This window comes from Canis lupus, chromosome 16 (assembly GCF_011100685.1).
Source record: "Canis lupus familiaris isolate Mischka breed German Shepherd chromosome 16, alternate assembly UU_Cfam_GSD_1.0, whole genome shotgun sequence".
Taxonomy (NCBI): Eukaryota; Metazoa; Chordata; class Mammalia; order Carnivora; family Canidae; genus Canis; species Canis lupus.
In genome coordinates, this window is record NC_049237.1 from 34,119,623 (window position 1) to 34,139,785 (window position 20,163).

Below are 20,163 nucleotides of genomic sequence, written 5' to 3' on the forward strand. Positions count from 1 at the left end.
CCCGAGTTGGGCTCCCCATTCAGCAGGGAGTCTGCTTCTCCCTGTCCCTCTGCACCCCACCCAGCTTGTGCTCTCTCTGTCAAATAAATAAAATCTAAAAAAAAAAAACAGGAAGAAAGAAAGAAAAGAAGAAAGAAAGAAAGGAAAAATTATTTGAAGATATGGAGAAATTGGAATTCTTGCAACATCACTGGCTGAAGGTAAAAAAAAAAAAAAAAGGTATTACCAATGTAGAGAAGCAGTTAGTTCCTCAACAAACTAAACAGAATTATCATGTGATCCAGCAAGTACCCGCCGAGATATAGACCCAAAAGAACTGAAAACAGGAACTCAAGCAGATATTTGGGGATCCCTGGGTGGCGCAGCGGTTTAGCGCCTGCCTTTGGCCCAGGGCACGATCCTGGAGACCCGGGATCGAGTCCCACGTCAGGCTCCTGGTGCATGGAGCCTGCTTCTCCCTCTGCCTATGTCTCTGCCTCTCTCTCATTCTCTGTGTGACTATCATAAGTAAATAAAAATAAAAATAAAAATAAAACAAATCAAGCAGATATTTGTAAGCCAATGATCATTGCAATATTATTCACAATAGTCAAAAGTGGGAGGAAAAAAATCCAAGAGTCCATCAACAGATGAATAGATAAAACATAGCTTAATCACACAATGAAATATTATTAAACCGTAAAAAGAAACTGATACATGATACAACGTGGCTGAACCTTGAAAGCATTATGCTAAGTGAAATAACCCAGATGCAAAACCACAAATATTAAAAAAAAAATTGAAAATAAAAATAAATTTTAAGAGCCCAAATATTATGATTCCAGAATGAGCAAATTCATAAAGAGAGATTATATTAGTGGTTACCAGGGGCTAGGCAGAGGGGGCAACGGGAAGTTATTGCTTAATTAACCAGTTAGTTAGAATTTGTTTGGCAGAAAGTTTAAAAAGTTTTAAAAATGTGCAACATAGGAAGTGTAATTAATGTCACTAAATTGTATACTTGAAAACTGTGATATTGGCACATTTTGTTATATATATTTTACCACTTTTAAAAAAAAAATCATTCAGATGATGGTGTTTCCCGACAAAACTCTCCAATAGTTTCCCATTTCCCTCAGACTGAAAACCCAAATTTTCAAAATATCCTACGAGGTCCTACACTATCTGTCCCCTGCTCTTTCCTGTCTGATTTTATCTCCTACAATTCTTAGACAACTATTATCTCACACCAACAGGCTTCCTCAGGGCCTTTGCCCCAGACAGCTACAGACCTAGCTCTCTCATTTCCTTCAACTCTTTACTCAAAAGTTCTCTCTTCAGTGAGGCCTGCCCTGACAAGCTGTTGTAAATTTGCAGCTCCCTTCTCCCACCCACACTTATCATTCCTCTTTTTTTTTATTATTCTTCAAAGGCATTTCACCTTCTGACATACTGGGCATCTGACCTCTTGTTGGTCTCTTCTCCACAAGCAAAAAGATTTGTGTCCATTTTGTTCCCTGTTGTATCCCCAGAGGGGATGTTGTATCCTTAATAAAAGGAGACGACTATTCAATGACATCAAAATCTAAACGGCCCTATTCGTCCCATCATCCTAAAATTAACATACCAAAGTATACAAAACCTGAAGTACCATGACTTAAAGCCTCCTAAATAAGCATCCTAAGATTTCACGACCATAGGGACTGGTATTTTCACATACTCAAATCTACCCGGAAGGAAGGAAGGAAGGAAGGAAGGAAGGAAGGAAGGAAGGAAGGAAGGAAGGAAGGAAGGAAGGGGTTTAAAGTGAAGAAATCCAATTTAATTTGCTAAATTACAAATTATCTCCCCAGACTGTTGCGTAATTACGGAGTGGATCCATTTCTGCAGCAGTAAAGGCTGGATGCAAAGGACACAATCCTAAAGGCCCACGACAGGCAACCGGTGGCACGGGCTGAGGGAGGGGAGCTCTGGGCAGGCAGCGGCAGGTGGGGGGCCCTTCCCCCGGATGCTCCTGGTGCCAAGGGGCAGGAGGACACCCGTCCCCAGCGCACGTCCTAGAGGCCTGCTTTGCAGGACTGAGCACCTCCGCTGTCGGAGACAGCGCGGGTGATACCCCAGGCCCCGGAGCAAGCTGAACCAGGCGTGCAGAGGACACGTTACCATGAGAAGAGTCAGTTCAACCGGTGTCCTCCTTCCGCTGGATGACTTGTGAAGCGCCACAACAGAAGGCCCCGGAACCCCGGTATCCAGGCTAGAAACCCAAACCCAAAACTCCACAGACCTTATTCCCGCGCTGCGGAGCGCACGCCGCCGCGTCACCGCGCCCCGACGCACAGCTGCCCCCGGAGGCGGACGCCCCGCCCCCCGTCCTCGTCCTCCGAGGCAGCCCTGCCCCCAAGCCCAGCTGGCTGCGCGGCGCGCGTGCGCAGACGCTCTCGCTGCCGCAGAGTACTCCGGGGGATGTAGTCTCCGCGCGGACGCGGGTGGGCCGCCAGAGTCCAGCATCCCGGCGGAACCTGGAGAAGTCTGAACACTCTCGCCACCCCCGTCCTCATTCCCATCTTCACACCTGTCCAGTCACTTCACACTCACGCTCCACCGCCGCGAGCTGGGCTTCGGTCTCGGCGCTCCCGGAGGAAGAGCGCGAGACCTTCTCTTCCCTTCGCCCGGCTCTGCTGGAGGAGGCGGGGTCCACGGCCCGCCCCCTGCCGCCAACCCCCTCCCCTCCCGGCGGGTATCGGGCCGGTGCCCGGAGAGAGGCGGCGGCCCCCGCAGCGGCCGCAGGAGGGGCGGCGGCGGCGGGCGCCGCAGGCGATGCCCCTGCCCGGCTGCTCCGGCGGGGGACGGTGCGAGCGGCGGCGGCGGCGGGGGAGCTGGCGGGGGGCAGCGGCTGCGGCTGCGGCGGCTGCAGCAGAGGGGCCGAGAGCTGGCGGCGGCGGCGGTGGTGAAGGGCATCCGTAGCGGCGGTGATGGCAGTGTCGATGTGAGTGTTTTGCTGGCTGGGGACCCCGGGGCTGCGGAGCCCGAGGCTGGCGGCCCGGCAGCGAGCGGGAGGCCGGGGCGGCGGAGGGATGCTGTGTGCGCGGTGCGGCGCCGGGAGCCGGGAGCCGGGAGCCGCGAGCCGCGAGCCGCGAGCAGCCAGCCGCCGCCTGTCGCCGCCGACGGTCCGGCAGAGGCGGGAGCCGGGCGCTGCGGCGGCGGGCGCCGTGCATCGCGGCCCGGTGTGGGGGTCCCGGGCGGAGGCGGGGGCAGCGCAGGCCGAGGGGCGTCTGCGATTGTTCTCAACACCCCTCCCCCACCCCACCCCGTGTGTCTGTTTGTCACTTGCAGCTGAAGATGGAAAGAGCCAGGCGAAGGGGAGGCGGCGGCGGCCGCGGCCGCGGCGGCAAGACTGTAGGGGGCTCTGGCCTAAGCAAGAGTAGACTCTATCCCCAGGCCCAGCACTCCCACTACCCCCACTACGCGGCTTCAGCCACCCCTAATCAGGCCGGGGGCGCAGCCGAAATCCAGGAGCTGGCCTCCAAACGAGTGGACATCCAGAAAAAGAGGTTTTACCTAGACGTAAAGCAAAGCTCCCGGGGCCGGTTCCTAAAGATAGCCGAAGTCTGGATAGGGAGAGGCCGGCAGGACAATATCAGAAAGAGTAAACTGACTCTGTCCCTGTCTGTGGCAGCGGAGCTGAAGGACTGTCTAGGGGACTTCATCGAGCATTACGCCCACCTGGGCCTGAAAGGCCACCGGCAGGAGCATGGCCACGGCAAAGACCAAGCCTCCAGGAGGAGACAGAAGCACGCGGCACCCTCCCCACCTGTCTCTGTAGGGTCCGAGGAGCACCCTCATAGTGTCCTCAAAACAGACTACATAGAAAGGGACAATAGGAAATATTATCTAGACCTAAAGGAAAATCAGCGGGGTCGCTTCCTAAGAATTAGACAAACCATGATGCGAGGGACTGGCATGATAGGTTATTTTGGTCACAGTTTGGGCCAAGAGCAGACTATTGTGCTCCCAGCACAAGGAATGATTGAGTTTCGAGATGCCTTGGTTCAGCTCATTGAAGACTATGGCGAAGGGGACATAGAAGAACGAAGAGGTGGAGATGAGGACCCACTTGAACTCCCAGAGGGGACTTCTTTCAGAGTGGACAATAAAAGGTTCTACTTTGATGTGGGCTCTAATAAATATGGAATTTTCCTGAAGGTAAGTGAGGTGAGGCCACCTTACCGTAATACTATTACTGTTCCATTCAAAGCTTGGACAAGGTTTGGGGAGAATTTTATCAAGTATGAAGAAGAGATGAGGAAAATTTGCAACAGCCATAAAGAAAAGAGAATGGATGGCAGAAGGGCCAGTGGTGAAGAACAAGAATGCCTCGACTAGAGTGAAATTGAACTCCATCAGGCAAAATTTAAAATCATAAATTGGCTAAAAGTACTGATCCATAATCATTTGAAGAAGTTTATCCTCTTTTTTTTTTTTGGCGGGGGTGGGGGGGGGACCTTTGTTATCAGTAATACCTCTGGTAGTTTATACTTCAAGGAGTCTGATTCTCATGTCATACATAGAACATTATAATTCTTATGGGAATTCCAACCTTCCCAGAGCTAAATAGTTTAGCTGCTTCAACTGCTCCAGACTATTGAAGTATGCAAATCAGCACAAAACGTGACATTCTGACCTTCTAAATACAATAACTAAGATTTACACTGCACTATGACATAATCCTGAGAAAATATACATATACTTAATATGGAAGTGTGAATTTCTATTTAACAAGTTTCCCCAAAAAAGTATTCCATCCCTACTTCATTAAAAGCTGCTAAGCTTACCTGTAGGGCAGTTACCACAGAAACAGAAATTGACCTCAAGTATAGTATAAATATATTTCTCTATAAAAGTACATATAGAAATATATTAGTCATTCTTTGGATAACTGAATTTCAAAAAGGACCAAGAAAGAATCAAATCTCACAGTTACTATAGTATTCTATAATTTCAAATTTTGTGGTAACCCTGCAGTTTATAGTTGCCATATCAAAGCCGTGGGAGAATTTTAATTGGTTCTTCTAAATTAGTTGTGATCCCATCTTTACCTCTATTCGCTGTACCACGTATTTTTATTGGCATTCCTAGAGTCTTGGGAATTACTTTTATGTCACTGTTGAGTGGGAGGCTCCATCCTATGGCTTTGCTATGGAAATCTTGGTGTTTTAGCCTTTTGCGCTAATTTGAAGGTTGTGAGAGGTTTTTTCCCAAAATATATCATGGACTCAAGGTGTTATATTTCATGTTTCTTTAGCACTATTTCAGAGGGGTTGGTGCACCAGTTAACTGATACAAAAATACATCTGTAATAATACATTTTAGTAGCACTTTTGCAACTGCTACCCTTAAAACCATGTCAACACTTCCAATATAAACCTGGCTTTTACAGGTATTTTAATTCCAAAAAAAAAAAAAAAAACTCTTTTTCTAAAAAGCATTTAGAATACAAATTTTCAGCCTGGGAAAAATTATTTAAGGATTGGTTATAAACATATTTGAAAGGAAAATTCAGGCATTTTCCAAGGTGCTCTTTATGATACTTAAAAGTTTACTTTACACTAGACTCACCCATTTACCTGTATTAAAAATTACTCTCCAGGAAGTGCCACAGCAATTTTACAATACCTAAGCAATTTTTAAATAAGTGGAGATAGTGTATATGTGTACCAACCCACCCTGTATTAACTGACTGGAATTTTATCTGTTGAGCTGCATTTTATTCTGATTGAAATTACTGCCTTTTATCTTGGCTTTATTCACCTCCCACACAATAAGTCCATATAATCATGTTTAAGAGCCAGACACTGATTTCAACCCCCAAATATAGCTCTCATTGATGAGAGCTGGCTGCATGGATTGAGATCAGAATGTAGCTCTCCTTTTATATGCTATAAGTAGTTCAAAATCATTTTAATAATTTTTTTCTTCAGAAGTTCATCCCCAAATATATTTAAGCAGGATCAGTAAGAGACCTTTGTGAATTAAGAATTTTACTGACTCACCTTATTTAAAAAACAAGCAATCAGTAACCCAGACATATATGCTGGTATTGGTTTTCAGATTGTATTTCACATTTCCTCAAGTAGTATGAAGGAATCTCATTACTTCATTATAATTGTGGACCATCTGGATTACTACGGAAAAACTGAAGGTTAGAAGATAATGTTAGTACTAGAGTTAATAGCACATGGTGGGTGTTGAGACTCTAAAAGTAGCAAGGATCTTTAAACAGTCCTAACTGTAAAATAACTATTGTAGACTTGATAAAAAGTAGTTTTTGGTATATGAAGGAGTGATGTGCACTTGAATTACTGTACTACTGATTGTTATTGCTGCCCATCATAGTGCCTATTAATAATTACCAACCTGTCAGATTTTGGCAAACTGGAGCTATGAATGTCCCAGTATTCGAGTGTTCCTATCACTATTGCTATGACTATATACTCTCTCTTAACACCTTCCCTCCTAAAATATTTATATCCATTAAGTCTAAATGATTTCTTTTTTAGTTTTTAGTCTGATAAGATTTGAGTGTTTATGTGTATGTATATATTTACATACATGAGTGTATATATACATATACATAAAACTATGTCAGACTTAAATATATTTAATTCATTGTATATAAATATTAATTTTGCATTAATTATTTAAGTAAAGAATTAGTTAAATAGCCAAATCTTCAACATTGTATGTATACTTCACAGCTATTACCATCTCAAAGCTATAGATTGGTAGATGCGTATATACCGGCAACTGGATATACTTTAGAATCACTAAGCCTTCTGCCAGTCCTTTTGTTTCATTTTTTTATCTGTATTCATTGAAAAATGAAATGATGTTATGATTTTTTGATACTTAAAATTCCCAATTATCCATTAGCCATAATCCAATAAGATCCAGTCAAAACTCTGGTATTAGGACATGTATTGCCATGTATCTTATAAAATAAGCTACTATTTTTATCTGTGCAATATACATTTTATTTATTGTCATTTGTAACATAAATGAAGCTGCAAGTGTACATGGTATTCTTCAAAATAATAGAATCCTTGCCTTGGAGACATTAAACTCTTAAGGCAACTGGATGTTAGAAGTCAAAAAATGAGCATTCAAGGTAGTAACCAAAATTACTATTTCACTGTATAATTCTAAAACACTGATGATGTTTGCACATAATAACCCAAGTATAATGTGGTATAGACTCAAAACTGTAATAATATAAGCTAATAGTATGAAATTTGGAAACGGGTTCCTCATAATAGTTGGCAGTGTGCTCCTAGCAATTGAAAGCAGCACTAATCTGTTGCTTATATGCAAAAGATGCAATGTATTATAAAAGTATTAAAAATTCTGCCACATTTTATAATTTTCCTTGTTAAAGCCCCAAACTGCCATGTCCCTTAAACTTGAGTCAAACACAAGCTTATTTGCACTAAAGAGCATGGCCAAAAAATAAACGACAGGGTGGAAAAGCTAGTTGGAACCTCTTGAAATAATTGGTTCTAATGGAAGAATTTCACATTTGTCTATTTGAAAGCTATATGGTCCAGGCAGACAATCTGTCAGTTCACTAATTTAATAATGCACTTTACCTTTTGTATATAGAAGATGTACATTTATGCCACTTGACAGGTGGGATGTGTTTCAATCTATGTAGTTAGAATATGTAGGGTGATCTCTTGCATGCAGATGTTTGTGTTGGAACTGCTATAATAACAAGTTTCCATTAAATCAGTGTAATGGAGGAGGGTAGAAGATGCTTTTGAAACAAACCCCAATACATTTAACAAACACTTTTAAAGTAGAGTTCATATCTGTATTCTTAAGAACTAAAATCAATAAAAAACTATGTCTAGCCCAGATTAGTATTACAGTTGAGACTATAGTTGAAACTCCCCATAATACCCATAATACCCTGAAAGTTAATTTTGAGAATCTGTGCAGACAAAAAAATTTTTAGTAATTCTGTTTCATTGTTGATGTGTGTTACAATGACTAATGAAAAGACAGTACATAATACTGTGTTAGCATTAAAAATATGGTTGGCTGATACGGTGTCATTAAGAAAACACCCAGACTAAAGAAATAAAGTTTCAAATTAAGAAATCCAAAGAACCTAAGAACCATTGCTAAAATAAACAGTACTATTTCAAAAATTGCAGAACTAACGTTCACCAACCAAAAAGGGTATTGGGAGATTTAGTGTATCCTTTCATCCTAAAAACTTCCTGAGATGTACATTTGAAAACTAGATAATTGTTGCTTAATAATAGGTTGTATGTACTTTACTAAGAAACACTGTGTACTAACAATTCATTGAGAATATGCTATATTTACTGCATTCATTTTATATATATGGATAAGAATACATTATATATAATCATTCTATCTTAATATATTCATGTATTTATATTGTAATTTTGCAAATATTTTCAGTAAAATAAACATTTATCTGAGCTGCACAATATGAAGAGGATGAAATTGGAATACACCCTCAGACACTCATTTTTATTAAGCAGCTACCATTGAAAGTTGATGTATGTACTATCACTCCTTTAGATTTTGTTTTATGGTTTTTTAATATTTAAGTGATTAGGACTTAATTTGAACTTTTAAGTGGTGTTCTGATAATAATTTTTATAAGTGTGAGATTTTTTTTCCCTGCTTATTTCAAAATGTCTTTCATTGGAACTATTTATAAAATCCTATTCCAAGCTTTATGTAAGGGCTTGGCTTAGTCACCACATACTCTGTCTATACCAAAAAACCAAACATCTTTGGCAGGATAAAATCTAAAGTAAACCACAAAGAGAAGTTAAATTTGGTTCTATGCCAACAGAATAATACAGGTTTAATATTTATCACTGCCAAATAAGATTCTGTAAGTCCTGAAGTTTCCTTAAAGATTTCTTGAATTTCATAGTAAAATGGTGGCTGATGGCTAACAACTCAGAGGAAGCAAATAAGGATGTTAGCATACTGTTGAGACAATCCGTAGTCCACAGTACTGTAGCAACGAGGTACAGGGAAAAATGTGTTTTTCCCAAGTTAAGTTTGTGCGAAATTTGAGTTTTTAGTTCACAGTTATGGTCAGAAAAAGTAAACATACCAAAATTTATGTAGGTGGATCTTGGAAAAAACAATTTATGCGTTAGTCTGCTGTTATCTTGTATAATGTAAAAAAAAAAAAAAAAATAGTCTTTTTTTTCTTAATTTGACATGATTGTTAAAATTATTTATTTTAGTAGTGGGTTTTTAGTCAATATTTTTGAATAGGGAAAACATGGTACAAAATTTAAATGCTACAGTTAAGGAAAAGTAATAACACGTGTTACCCATTTCTTGTGTATCCTTCTAGAGTTACTCTGAATATTCAAGCATATGTGTATAAACATACATTCTTTATAAACATACAAGTGAAAATATATACACTGTCCTGTACCTAGTAGTATCAATTTTAGATGTCATTTTAAGTGAATTTTTTCCCTTTTACTCAGATACCATACTTGATCTAGTTACCATAGCACTTAATTTGAACTATATTATTACACCAAGGGAACCTCAAGGAAATTTTGAATGAATCCCACTTATATTTACTTAAAATGCAAATCTTTGTATATATTAATTTTAAAATGTATAAATATTTAATTTCCCTTCCCTATCCCTAACCACCTTGCCTTTCCTGTCTTCCCATCTTCCTTCCCACAAAAGAGTATTGATCTTTTTCCTGAAGTAATATGGTTCAGGACTGGCAGGATATTAAGCTATTTTACCAAGTGTTATTTTAGGTTAACTATGTTCTCCAATGAAAAACACGTGTATTTAAAAGCTTTAACAAATTATCACTTTCAGTCAAGTTTTACTAATTCTGCTAATATTACCTTATTTTTATCCAAAGACCTTGCCATTATGAGAGCAAATGAGCGCTAGACTACAGTGAAAAGTTATGCTACGACTGTTGAAATATCTTGATTTGTTAACATGAGCTTTTATCTTAATGATGATAAGGTTATTAATAAATAATTCATTTAGCAATGTAGTCAAATCCAAACTACACAAAGGGGTTAACACTAGTCCTGATTGTTTAAAGCATGGATTCCCCACTGAAGGACTCAGAGTCATCCAATGTCCTTGGGACCAGAAGGGGTACTACAGTGGTTTGGAGAGAGAGTAAAAACTTTGGGACTATGAGGTTACAAATAAATTAAACTATATCCTTTCTCTGCTAGAAAAGTATAAAACACAAATTGATTTTTTTAAAATGACATTAGCATAATGCTTTAATAGTTTTTCAAAGGCTCCCCACCCAAAAAAAAATCATTATTCTCTTTTCATTCATATCAAGCATGGATTTTAAAGTCACTTTTCTAATAGCCGCCAAGAAAAAAATATCTGACAAATTGAAAGTCCCATTCTAGAACCTTGAAGGATACTATCTAGTTTTAAACCAAATCAACCAGAGTAAAAGATCCAGTTCTATTAGAAATACCTTAAAATATATGAGGATTGAGGAGGAATCTTTTTAATAGATTTGTATCTAAGTTTTATGAAAATGTTCAAAGGTCTAAAAAAACTCAAACATTGGTTTAAGCTTTAGAATAATATCTCCAAAATTGGTGGCATGATTTTGTTTATAAAATGAGAGGTGGTTAGAAGACAGAATCCTCTTAAACATATATTTTTAAAGCATAAATGATGAATAACTCCTCATCCTTGGCAGAAACTATAACATTGGTAAAAATTTCCAATTTTTACTTGTTCAAGCTTAAAATGGTTTATCTGTTTGGCTTCTTATTGAAAGAAGGGGGTCAAAAGGAAGGTAAATTGTCCTGCAGAAATGAGTTTGGTTAAATTTAGGCTAAAAGAATTAGGAATTTCCCATCCTTAATCAAGGAGTTTCCCATGTTAGTACTTTCTGGTAAATTATGTTTTTCCAAACTTCATCTTCTTTCAAACATCCTTTGTGAGAAATTGCTTATTCTTATTGAGGCCAGTGACATCTACCAGTGAATAAAAACTTACTTATAATGAAATTAGTGCTGCTACAGTGAAGTAGGTTTGCGATGTGAATATAAAGAAAATATTCATTTAAATGGAATATACAGTTTCTTTTCTGTTGTTGACTTATTTCTAAGACTGAATAGGAAGAGCCTGTCTTCTGGTTTTTCCCCCTATATAGTTTCTATGTTACTCTTTTCAAAGTTTTCATTGTTCCCAGGAAATAATAGGGGATAAAGAAAAGGGAAAGTAATCCCTAAGAAAAATGCTCATAGTAGTTAAAAGTTAGAGTTGCTCAAAGTGAAGATTGGGGAAAAAATACTTTTGCAGGATTTGTCTTTATCAAAATGATGGTATAAACCTGTTTGTTTTATTTTACCTAATTAAAGACAATTTTTTTGAGATTCCTATATTCAGTAATATTTAGTATTTTATATTTCTTCGAGAAAAATGGTTCTGTAGTATAATACATACTCTTCAGAATTTTATTTATTATTTGTTGTGGATTTGATGAGGTTGTTGCCTATAGGTAGCAAATATACAAGTAAGAGAAGAGAAAAGTAGTGGCTTATTTTGTTTGCCTATAACAAATGAAATCAAAAAATCAAAAAACAAAATGAGAGAAATAAGACATTCTCAAAACTAAATCCCTACTTATTTAACCTTTAAAAGATCATTTGAAAAAAATAATAAGACCTAATTTTGCCAGTGGATGGCCTCTCAGCAAACCATTGAACTTCAGTAGGATGGCTTCCTTTTATGAAAAATGAGCAAGGGGCTCCTGGGTTGCTCAATCCATAATCTGTTAAGCATCCAACTCTTGATTTGGGCTTATATCATGATCTCGGGGTCATGAGATCGAGCCCTGTGTAGGGTTCTGCACTCATCTCTGCTTAAGATTCTCTCCCTTTCTCTCTCCCCACTCCTGCTCACTCTCTCTAAAAGTAAAATAATTTTTTTAAAAAAATGAACAAGATCATGCTAGAAGCTAAGGTTCCCTCCTACTCTAAACTTCCAAAATTCTGTATCAATAGAGTATGAAAGAAAAAATAGAGAATTGGAAAGTATAAGACAGTCTCTCTTTATATTAAAAATGATAATGCAGCAACCTGTGATGATACCCAAAGAACATGCAGAAGTGGCAGTTTTTAATCATATGTATATATCTTTTTAGCCACACAAAATCAAATTTTGTTCCTAGTCCTTTTTAAGATCAAACTGTTATACACTAACTATACAACTATCCTATGCTTTAATTTCTTACAGAAATATTTTTTATCTATATGAGGTCTTATTTTTTGGAAGCATCACTTTCCATGGAAGCATGTTGTTTCTTACAGTTCTTTTTACCATCTTACTCTTCCCACTCCACTTATTTCGATATTTCACTGCCACATTTTTCCTGATCCCCAGCAGCATTAATTGAGATGACTACCTTATTTACCAATACACATTTCTACACATCCTGTGATCATTTCTTATATTCTGCATGGCAAAAGAATTTTAAAAATTAACATCATTTCCTGAAATGTCACTGTACCTGAAATAACCTTAAAATTACATTGCTAAATAAAACACTGCTACTATCAGTGCAGGGTCCCCCTGAGAATAAAGTACTACCCTTGACCCCTATTTCCTTGGTCTGTTGAGCATAGTAAGTTACAAGTAATGACGTTGAACAAAGGAAATCAGGAGGGTCACTGAACTGTGAACAGTATGGTTCTACTTTAGAGGACTTGTTAAATAAAAGGGTATGCAAAGATAAGACATAATAATGAGCTTGTTTTGTTTTTAGCCTTGAGAAACTACCAAGGTTGATGATTGAAGGGGAAGAGAAGAACACACAGATTTTTTGTCCCAAATGCATTTACGTAGGTGCCCCAATTCTCCAGTGGACAATGTGCCACCACCACTCTCAATAGAAAAAATGGAGAAGAGAGACATCTTTCCCCCTAGACTGCTGTTGCTGGTGCCCATTTGTTTATCAAAGACTGTGCTTAAGTGTAACCAAAGTATTTTGAAATGTGTATACATATGTGTATTTTATTAATTTCAAAAATATCTGTGCACAAAAATTCCATTGCAGACATATTCCATATACTGAAACAGCCTTTAACCTGGTGGTGGTTCACAACAGCAATATGGTTGATCAGTTCTCAACAAATTATATAGAGTGAATTGGCTAATGTATACATTTTTATCTCCTCTATTTTCTCAAAATAACATACAGCTTAGGTTCTTGATGGTTTCTTCTTCAATACTGTTTGAAATCTAAGTGGGATATGAGAGAACAGTTTAGTTTGGCAGTTATTTGCCCTTGCCATTTTGTAGAAATTGTCCTTAGCTTCCCATTTCAAACATTCAGAGCAACTTTACCAAAACACATGTAAGTGCCAAAACTACCCAGCAAATAAAACAACAGAACCATAAGATAATAATTTAGGAATAAAGATAAGGGTATGTACAAGACACCTAGATAAAAAAAAAATTCCTTATCATTTGCTAATTTGCTTCAGAAGCTGCTGTATTTTATTTCTAGGTTTTTCGGACTAGCAATGTGATTTATACCAATGATTGGCAGTCTAGAATTTCAATAGGACAAAATAGTTTGAAATTTATTATGGAATTTTATCTATTGCTGTTCTCCAGAAAGGATAAATCGTGTTATAATCATCTATAAACATAGAATTCTAAAACTCCATCACTCATAATCTTCCTCCCTTCTTTTTCCCCCTCTCATACACTGTACCCTATTGAAAGTGGGTAGGAGCACTAATTTCTCCCACTACCACTATGGCCCCACTCCATCCTATTTATTTGTTTGGGTGACAATTGAAACACATTAAAGAAAGGCTAAAGAAATCACCGTATGAACTAGATCTATCGACTAAGAGGGGGTACTACTTCACTCAACTAATCTCAAACTCTTAACCATATTTCTATACAGCAATTTAGGATTAATAGAAACATTTCACTTGGGAAGATAGGAGCTGAAAGGTCAATTAATCCAACTTTTGAGTACACAATGGACCTTCAGGAAATAATTTGGCATGATTGATAAGTAATTTCAAAAATTAATTTAGCTTCTAGAAGAATTGCACCATGACCATTTTTAGAGAAGGTGGTAACAAAAGGAATGGCTGATCAAAATGTATTAGTACTAACAACTATTATTTATTGAATACCTATCATACGTTAGGCATTGCGGAACCCCTTGTAACTGTTCTAATCCTTATAGCAACCCTATTACCATCCCCATTTTAATATGATTTTCCAGAGATTTTCAAAACTGGTTCAGTATTTCAGAACTAATATACTTGAACACAAATTGACACCAAGCTAAAGATTGTGCTTATTCCAGTTAGGCCAAACTATCTTTAAGAGTTCTCTAAAATTTAACCCCTTGACTAATAAAGCACAATCTACCCTTGAACACCCCCAGTAAATCTGCCTCAGATTACTAGGAATTACTTTATCCAAAACTAATCCCTTTACCACCAGGACACACTCCCTATCTAAGGGTTCATATAGTTAATTGAAGTTCAGTACTAATAAATACAATTTATTTGACCTTTAGTTTACAGATTGACCAATCTCAACCAAATATTTTAGATAAATGTCAATAATTTTGTGTTTTTTTTGTTTTTTTTAATTTTTTTTAATTTTTATTTATTTATGATAGTCACAGAGAGAGAGAGAGGCAGAGACACAGGCAGAGGGAGAAGCAGGCTCCATGCACCGGGAGCCTGATGTGGGATTCGATCCCAGGTCTCCAGGATCGCGCCCTGGGCCAAAGGCAGGCGCCAAACCGCTGCGCCACCCAGGGATCCCCAAATGTCAATAATTTTGAAAAGAGATCAGATGATGAGAACATAGATGGATTACCCCAATATAACCCTTAAAGGCAAAGGAGACATATTACTATTTACTATGGATCTACAATTTTATTTTCACGAACCAAAATCAACTGATCATGTTGAATTGATTTGGCAATAAGTCTTGTCATTATTAGTGAAAACTTTGTTGTTTCTTACAGTTCTTTTTACCATCTTACTCTTCCCACTCCACTTATTTCGATATTTCATTGCCACATTTTTCCTGATCCCCAGCAGCATTAATTGAGATGACTACCTTATTTACCAATACACATTTTTCTCCATTGCTCCAGGCCAGTGGTTTTCAATTATTGGTGTAATTAAGGGTCACCCAGAGGATTTGTTAGCACACCGATGGCTGGCCCCCACTTCCTACGTTTATGGTCTGTAGGTCTGGGGTGGTGAGGAGATGACAAAAAATTTGCATTTCTGACACATTCCTAGGTTAGCTGATGCTGCTAAAATGGAGAACACACTTCAAGAAACACTGTAGGTCGCTGTGATTTTACCTTAGCTACAAAAGACTGTGAAGGAGAAATGTGGTCAAACAACTATAGCACCTTGGTAGAAAGAACACTCAGAACTATTCATTCTGCCTTGAGAAGTTGACAAACCTATAACAATATTTTTTATAAATTGACTAGACTTTGGATAAAAATCACTTTCTTTTTAACCTTTTGTTACATTTAAAACTTTCCTTCTCTCTGATTTTTTGACAGCACTCGAGATAATTCTTATATGGATTAATAATTATGAATTCTCATATGAAAAGTTTAACATTCAAATTTATGGAGACTGAAACGTATTTTTAATGTATTAAATAACTGGTATATAAATCTTAGTAAAGGAAAGTAAATAGTTTCTTTACTCAACAGTTGTTAAGAAGTGTTAGTGAATATTAAATATTACGACTTTAAGGGGCCTTAGGATTAGTTTAGTTCCTCAATTTTACATTTTGTGACATATGTCATGTAGCTCAAATGGTTCATAATAACTAATGTAAGCCAAGTAAAAAGAAAATAAAGGCAAAAGCTTAAAATGCTGATTGTCTCAAGATATATAAATGATAAGAAATATACTAATTTCTTTTAAAAGCATATATTTTCACCATCTTCTTGTGTCTTACCTATATGTGTAGGATAGAGGAACCATAGATATACTGTAATATATTTATGGTACTTTTTTCAAATTAACAGTGGAACCCACTGATTTAAATTTGAAGATACTTCCCCTGGATGCTCATTGAGCATATTTGAAAATATAACTAACTTAAAAATAATTTATATTATATTTACTAACCTGTGGACATTCTATGATTAATGTGTTGATCAAAATTAATAAAACAATATTTTGCATATAAATCTATATAATTAATATATATGACATAACCTTATAGCTGTCATTCTAGTGGATCACATTTTATCAGAAATACTAGATCATTCATATATACATATTTGGCAGTTATGCAAGTTCATTAACTTCTCTTTCCAACTACTACTACTTCGATGATTAGTGCTCCAAAACAATGAATGGATTCCTAATTGTGAAAAAGATGAACATAACAGAGATAGTCACCAAGTCAAAAAGGTCACAGGCAGTATAACTTTTTTAAAATTTTCTGTCCTCTTTATAAGTACAACTTAAATTTTAGATTTAAAAAGTTTAAGGCTTAGAATTACAATCTGAGGAAGCTTCAGGCAGAAGAGAGATTTATAGGAGATTTACAGGAAATTTCAGCTCAACATGAGAGCAAACTTCAAGAAGTAGTGTTGCTTCCATGAAGCTGAAATTATTTAAGGCAGAGAATAGACGTGCACTTAATTTAGAATGCATAAAGGGAATTAATAAATCAGGAAAAAATGGATTGTTATTACCTTGAAGATTCTTTTCAGTTCTGAGAGACAGGATTTCTTGGGAATACTTGGAACTTTTATATTCAGGTCTTCTGTTAATGTATCAAGTTGGATAAAGAAGTATGATTTCAGTTTTTCTAGTATTATTCTGAAAACATGTTAAGAAAATCATTTCCTCCCACCCCTTGTTATTACAACACAACATAAGAGACATTTTCAAATATTTATGAGCTATTCTAAATAAGTGCATTAGTTAAGACAGGTTTCATGAGATTTGCTTGCAAAACCAAGTCTTTTATAATTTTCATAAGAAATTTTTCACTTTTGATCATTTTTTTCAGAAACAACCATATGAAGGGATGATCATAGTACTTATGTTGCTCTTTCAAAAGTACCTGCTATAGGTTTATTTGGAAAGACACTAGTGATAGTACAGTAAATTACAAAACCAAATTATTGAATATTATCAAAGTTTTTCTTTGTAAAAATCTAGATTTGATTTGTTTAAGGATTGAAGCAATAAAATATTTTCCTGCTCTATTTTTTCTTGCACTACTAATTTAAGATGGAAAGAACACAGTTCACTATTTCATCTTAAGCTTTCTTTATTAGAGAATAAGATTCCACGTAGGTTAATTATTGCTGCAAATAATACATGTTATTCTCTCCTGGTGAGTTTCAAGGCTTTGTATAGGGCAAAAGGTAGCTGTGGCAATAATATCTAAATTCAGGGATCTAGTATGAACCAATATAAAACTCAGTTCTCACTTTCAGGGTCCACTTTTTCTTTTCACTTATTCCAGGCATCTAGTGCTTTCTCATGATACTGTAACATTTCCAAATTTCGGTGCACAAATAATACATTTTAGAGAGAGATCTGAGTAAGTCAAAATGTATTACACCAAAGTCTATAAATTATATCAGCATTACACATTTCTAAATATTTAGCTAAGTGAATTTTATTCTGCACAAATACGTGTGTGTGTGTGTGTGTGTGTAAAATTTAAAGAAAGCCCAATCTTCCGCCCCCCCGCCCCCCACCCCGTGCCCCTAGAGAAATACTGACAAATTGGTTGCATCTTGTTTGTTACTACAATTGATTGGCTGCCTTAAAGTACTATGTTAAGAATTTGAAATCTGCATCTATAGGGAAAGAGAGAAGAACAACATTCATGCCAAATATTTGCTATTTGTCATCTCTGCTTTAGCTATAAAAGTTCTCATTATAGCTCTAAAAATTTCAAGCTTAACCAGACAGCTGGTTCTTGCAACACAGACTACCATTTGACTCACTTAAGAATATCTCTTCTAATATTTCAAAGAGATTGTTTTAATCCAATAATCCCCCCTTTAAAACAGTAGAGACCCTCTAGTATGCCTCTAAGGAACTCAGAGTCATGGCCGTGATGGTGTCATCAGGAATTTCCTTAAACATTAAACTTTGTCTCTAATGAGTTCTAACCTCCATTAAAATGATAGAGGTTTCTACCTTTAAAATTTAGTTCAGTCATTCTCAACATTCCCATACATAACATATTAAAAATATGGGTTCTAGTCCCCTCCCCCAGAGATTCTGATTTGGTTGGTCCAGAGTGGGGTTCAGAAATTGGCATTTTTGTCTTGCTCTTTCTGAATGGTATGGAGGCCATTCTTTGTCATGGCCTTAGACTTGCATTCTTTCTTCCATATCATCTTTCCATCTGGAATTGTTTAGATTTTAATACTGTCAGCCAAAGAGATTTATTTTTTATTTATTTATTTTTTTGTTATCCTATGAACAAGTAATAGCTAGGTAGGGCTCACTTTAAACATACACTAAAAAAAAAAAAAATTAAACATACGCTAAATACATAAACCCAAGTATGTATGTATGTATGTATGTATTTATTTATTTATTTATTTATTTATTTATTTATTTATTTTTAAAGATTTTATTTATTCATGAAAGACACAGAGAGAGAAAGGCAGAGACATAGGCAGAGGGAGAAGCAGGCTCCAGGCAGGGAGCTTGATGTGGGACTTGATCCGAGACAACCCAAGTATTTAATCTAGGATTTTGTACTACCATATTGTCTAGCTTTCTGGGCAATGATCACTAAGAATGCTAATTTCTCCCCCACCTCCTGTGCTCAAATTCAGACTACTTAACATGTAACCATTGGTTGCATCCTCCCCAGATTTCAAAACCAAAATATTCTGTCCTTCCAGCCTGAGTCAAGTCCATAGGTGATAGTCTTCACTCTCTCACAAGTTGACCCTCTAAGTCTCAAATGACTTTTCTCAATTTTTTGTTTTTTTTAGATATAAACTCACAATTTATCAGGGGTACAAAAAATATCCTTAGTCAATCTGAATACCTTACTCTTCTGGTCTAGTTCATTTTTTTTATTGTGGTAAAAAATTAGATATAAACTCACAATTTATCAGGGGTACAAAAAATATCCTTAGTCAATCTGAATACCTTACTCTCCTGGTCTAGTTCATTTTTTTTATTGTGGTAAAAAAAAAAGCAAATAACATAAAATTTGCCATCTTAACCATTTCTAAATATTGTATTTCATTAGTGTTAAGTGTATTCACCTTGTTGTACAAAGTCCAGAACTTTTTCATCTTTCAAAATGGAAAGTCTAAGCCCATTGAACAACCATCTGTCCCTTTGCCCCATCCCCTAAAAACCACCAATCTACTTTCTTCTCAACCTTTTTTTTAAATAAGCAAGATACTTGCTTTCTCCTATCAATAACAAGTTTATTGTTACTTAGCTCTCCACATATAATCCTTATATCTTGTGTTGTTAATAATTCTCACATGTAAAAGGATTTACATAACCAGGACAGCTGGGTGGCTCAGTCAGTTAAGCTTCCAACTCTTGATCTCAGCTCAGGTCTTGATCTGAGAGCTGTGACTTCAAGCCCCATGTTGGGCTCCATGCTGGGTGTGGTGCCTACTCAAAGAAAAAAAAAAAAAAGATTGAAAATTGCTTTGCTTATATTAATGATCCCTATAATCTCAGGGTGGGGGGCTGCAAATGAAATATATATGGTCCTACAAGCTCCTCTGAGTTACAAGGAAAGGTAACCTTTATTCCTCATGAGACCTAGGGGTTTCCAGAGGGATACTTTTTGTATGTTTTTTGTTTGTTTAAAGTTTGAAGTTAGAATTACCAGAGCAGTTAAACTTAAATCATGGCATTTCTGTAGATTTTTTCTATGTACATTCTAGAATCATTTTCTTATTACTTATGTAGTAGATTGGAAACTCGTCTGGAATTTGGCAGAGTTAATATTCAATAAATGCTTTCAAAATCTTTTCTGTATACAATATGAAACTTTACCTTTATGCAGTTTTATTAGAAATATTAATTTGGGGTGGCTAGGTGGCTCAGTTAGTTAAGTGTCCAACTCTTG

General features: G+C 37.1%; 2 protein-coding genes across 8 annotated transcripts in view; one reads left to right on the forward strand and one right to left on the reverse strand.

Moving 5' to 3' along the window:
* Nucleotides 1–2,650, reverse strand: part of WRN (WRN RecQ like helicase) — a 140,344-nt gene extending 137,694 nt beyond the window's left edge. For 2 of the 4 annotated variants that reach the window (XM_038560159.1, XM_038560156.1), the window contains exon 1: nt 2,143–2,333. In XM_038560159.1, the coding sequence (XP_038416087.1) occupies nt 2,143–2,145 (3 nt within the window). In that variant the 5' untranslated portion in view covers nt 2,146–2,333. Of the gene's footprint in view, nt 1–2,142; nt 2,350–2,551 lie in introns of those variants that run through there. The other 2 variants (XM_038560158.1, XM_038560157.1) reach the window with 2 other exon arrangements.
* A 211-nt stretch (nt 2,651–2,861) lies between these two features.
* Nucleotides 2,862–20,163, forward strand: part of PURG (purine rich element binding protein G) — a 38,567-nt gene continuing 21,265 nt past the window's right edge. For 2 of the 4 annotated variants that reach the window (XR_005371524.1, XM_038560163.1), the window contains exons 1-2: nt 2,862–2,965; nt 3,313–4,182. Coding sequence is in view for 3 of the 4 variants with exons in the window: in XM_038560163.1 (XP_038416091.1) it covers nt 3,319–4,182 (864 nt within the window). In the remaining variant the exon portion in view is untranslated. Of the gene's footprint in view, nt 2,966–3,312; nt 8,137–20,163 lie in introns of those variants that run through there. The other 2 variants (XM_038560161.1, XM_038560162.1) reach the window with 2 other exon arrangements.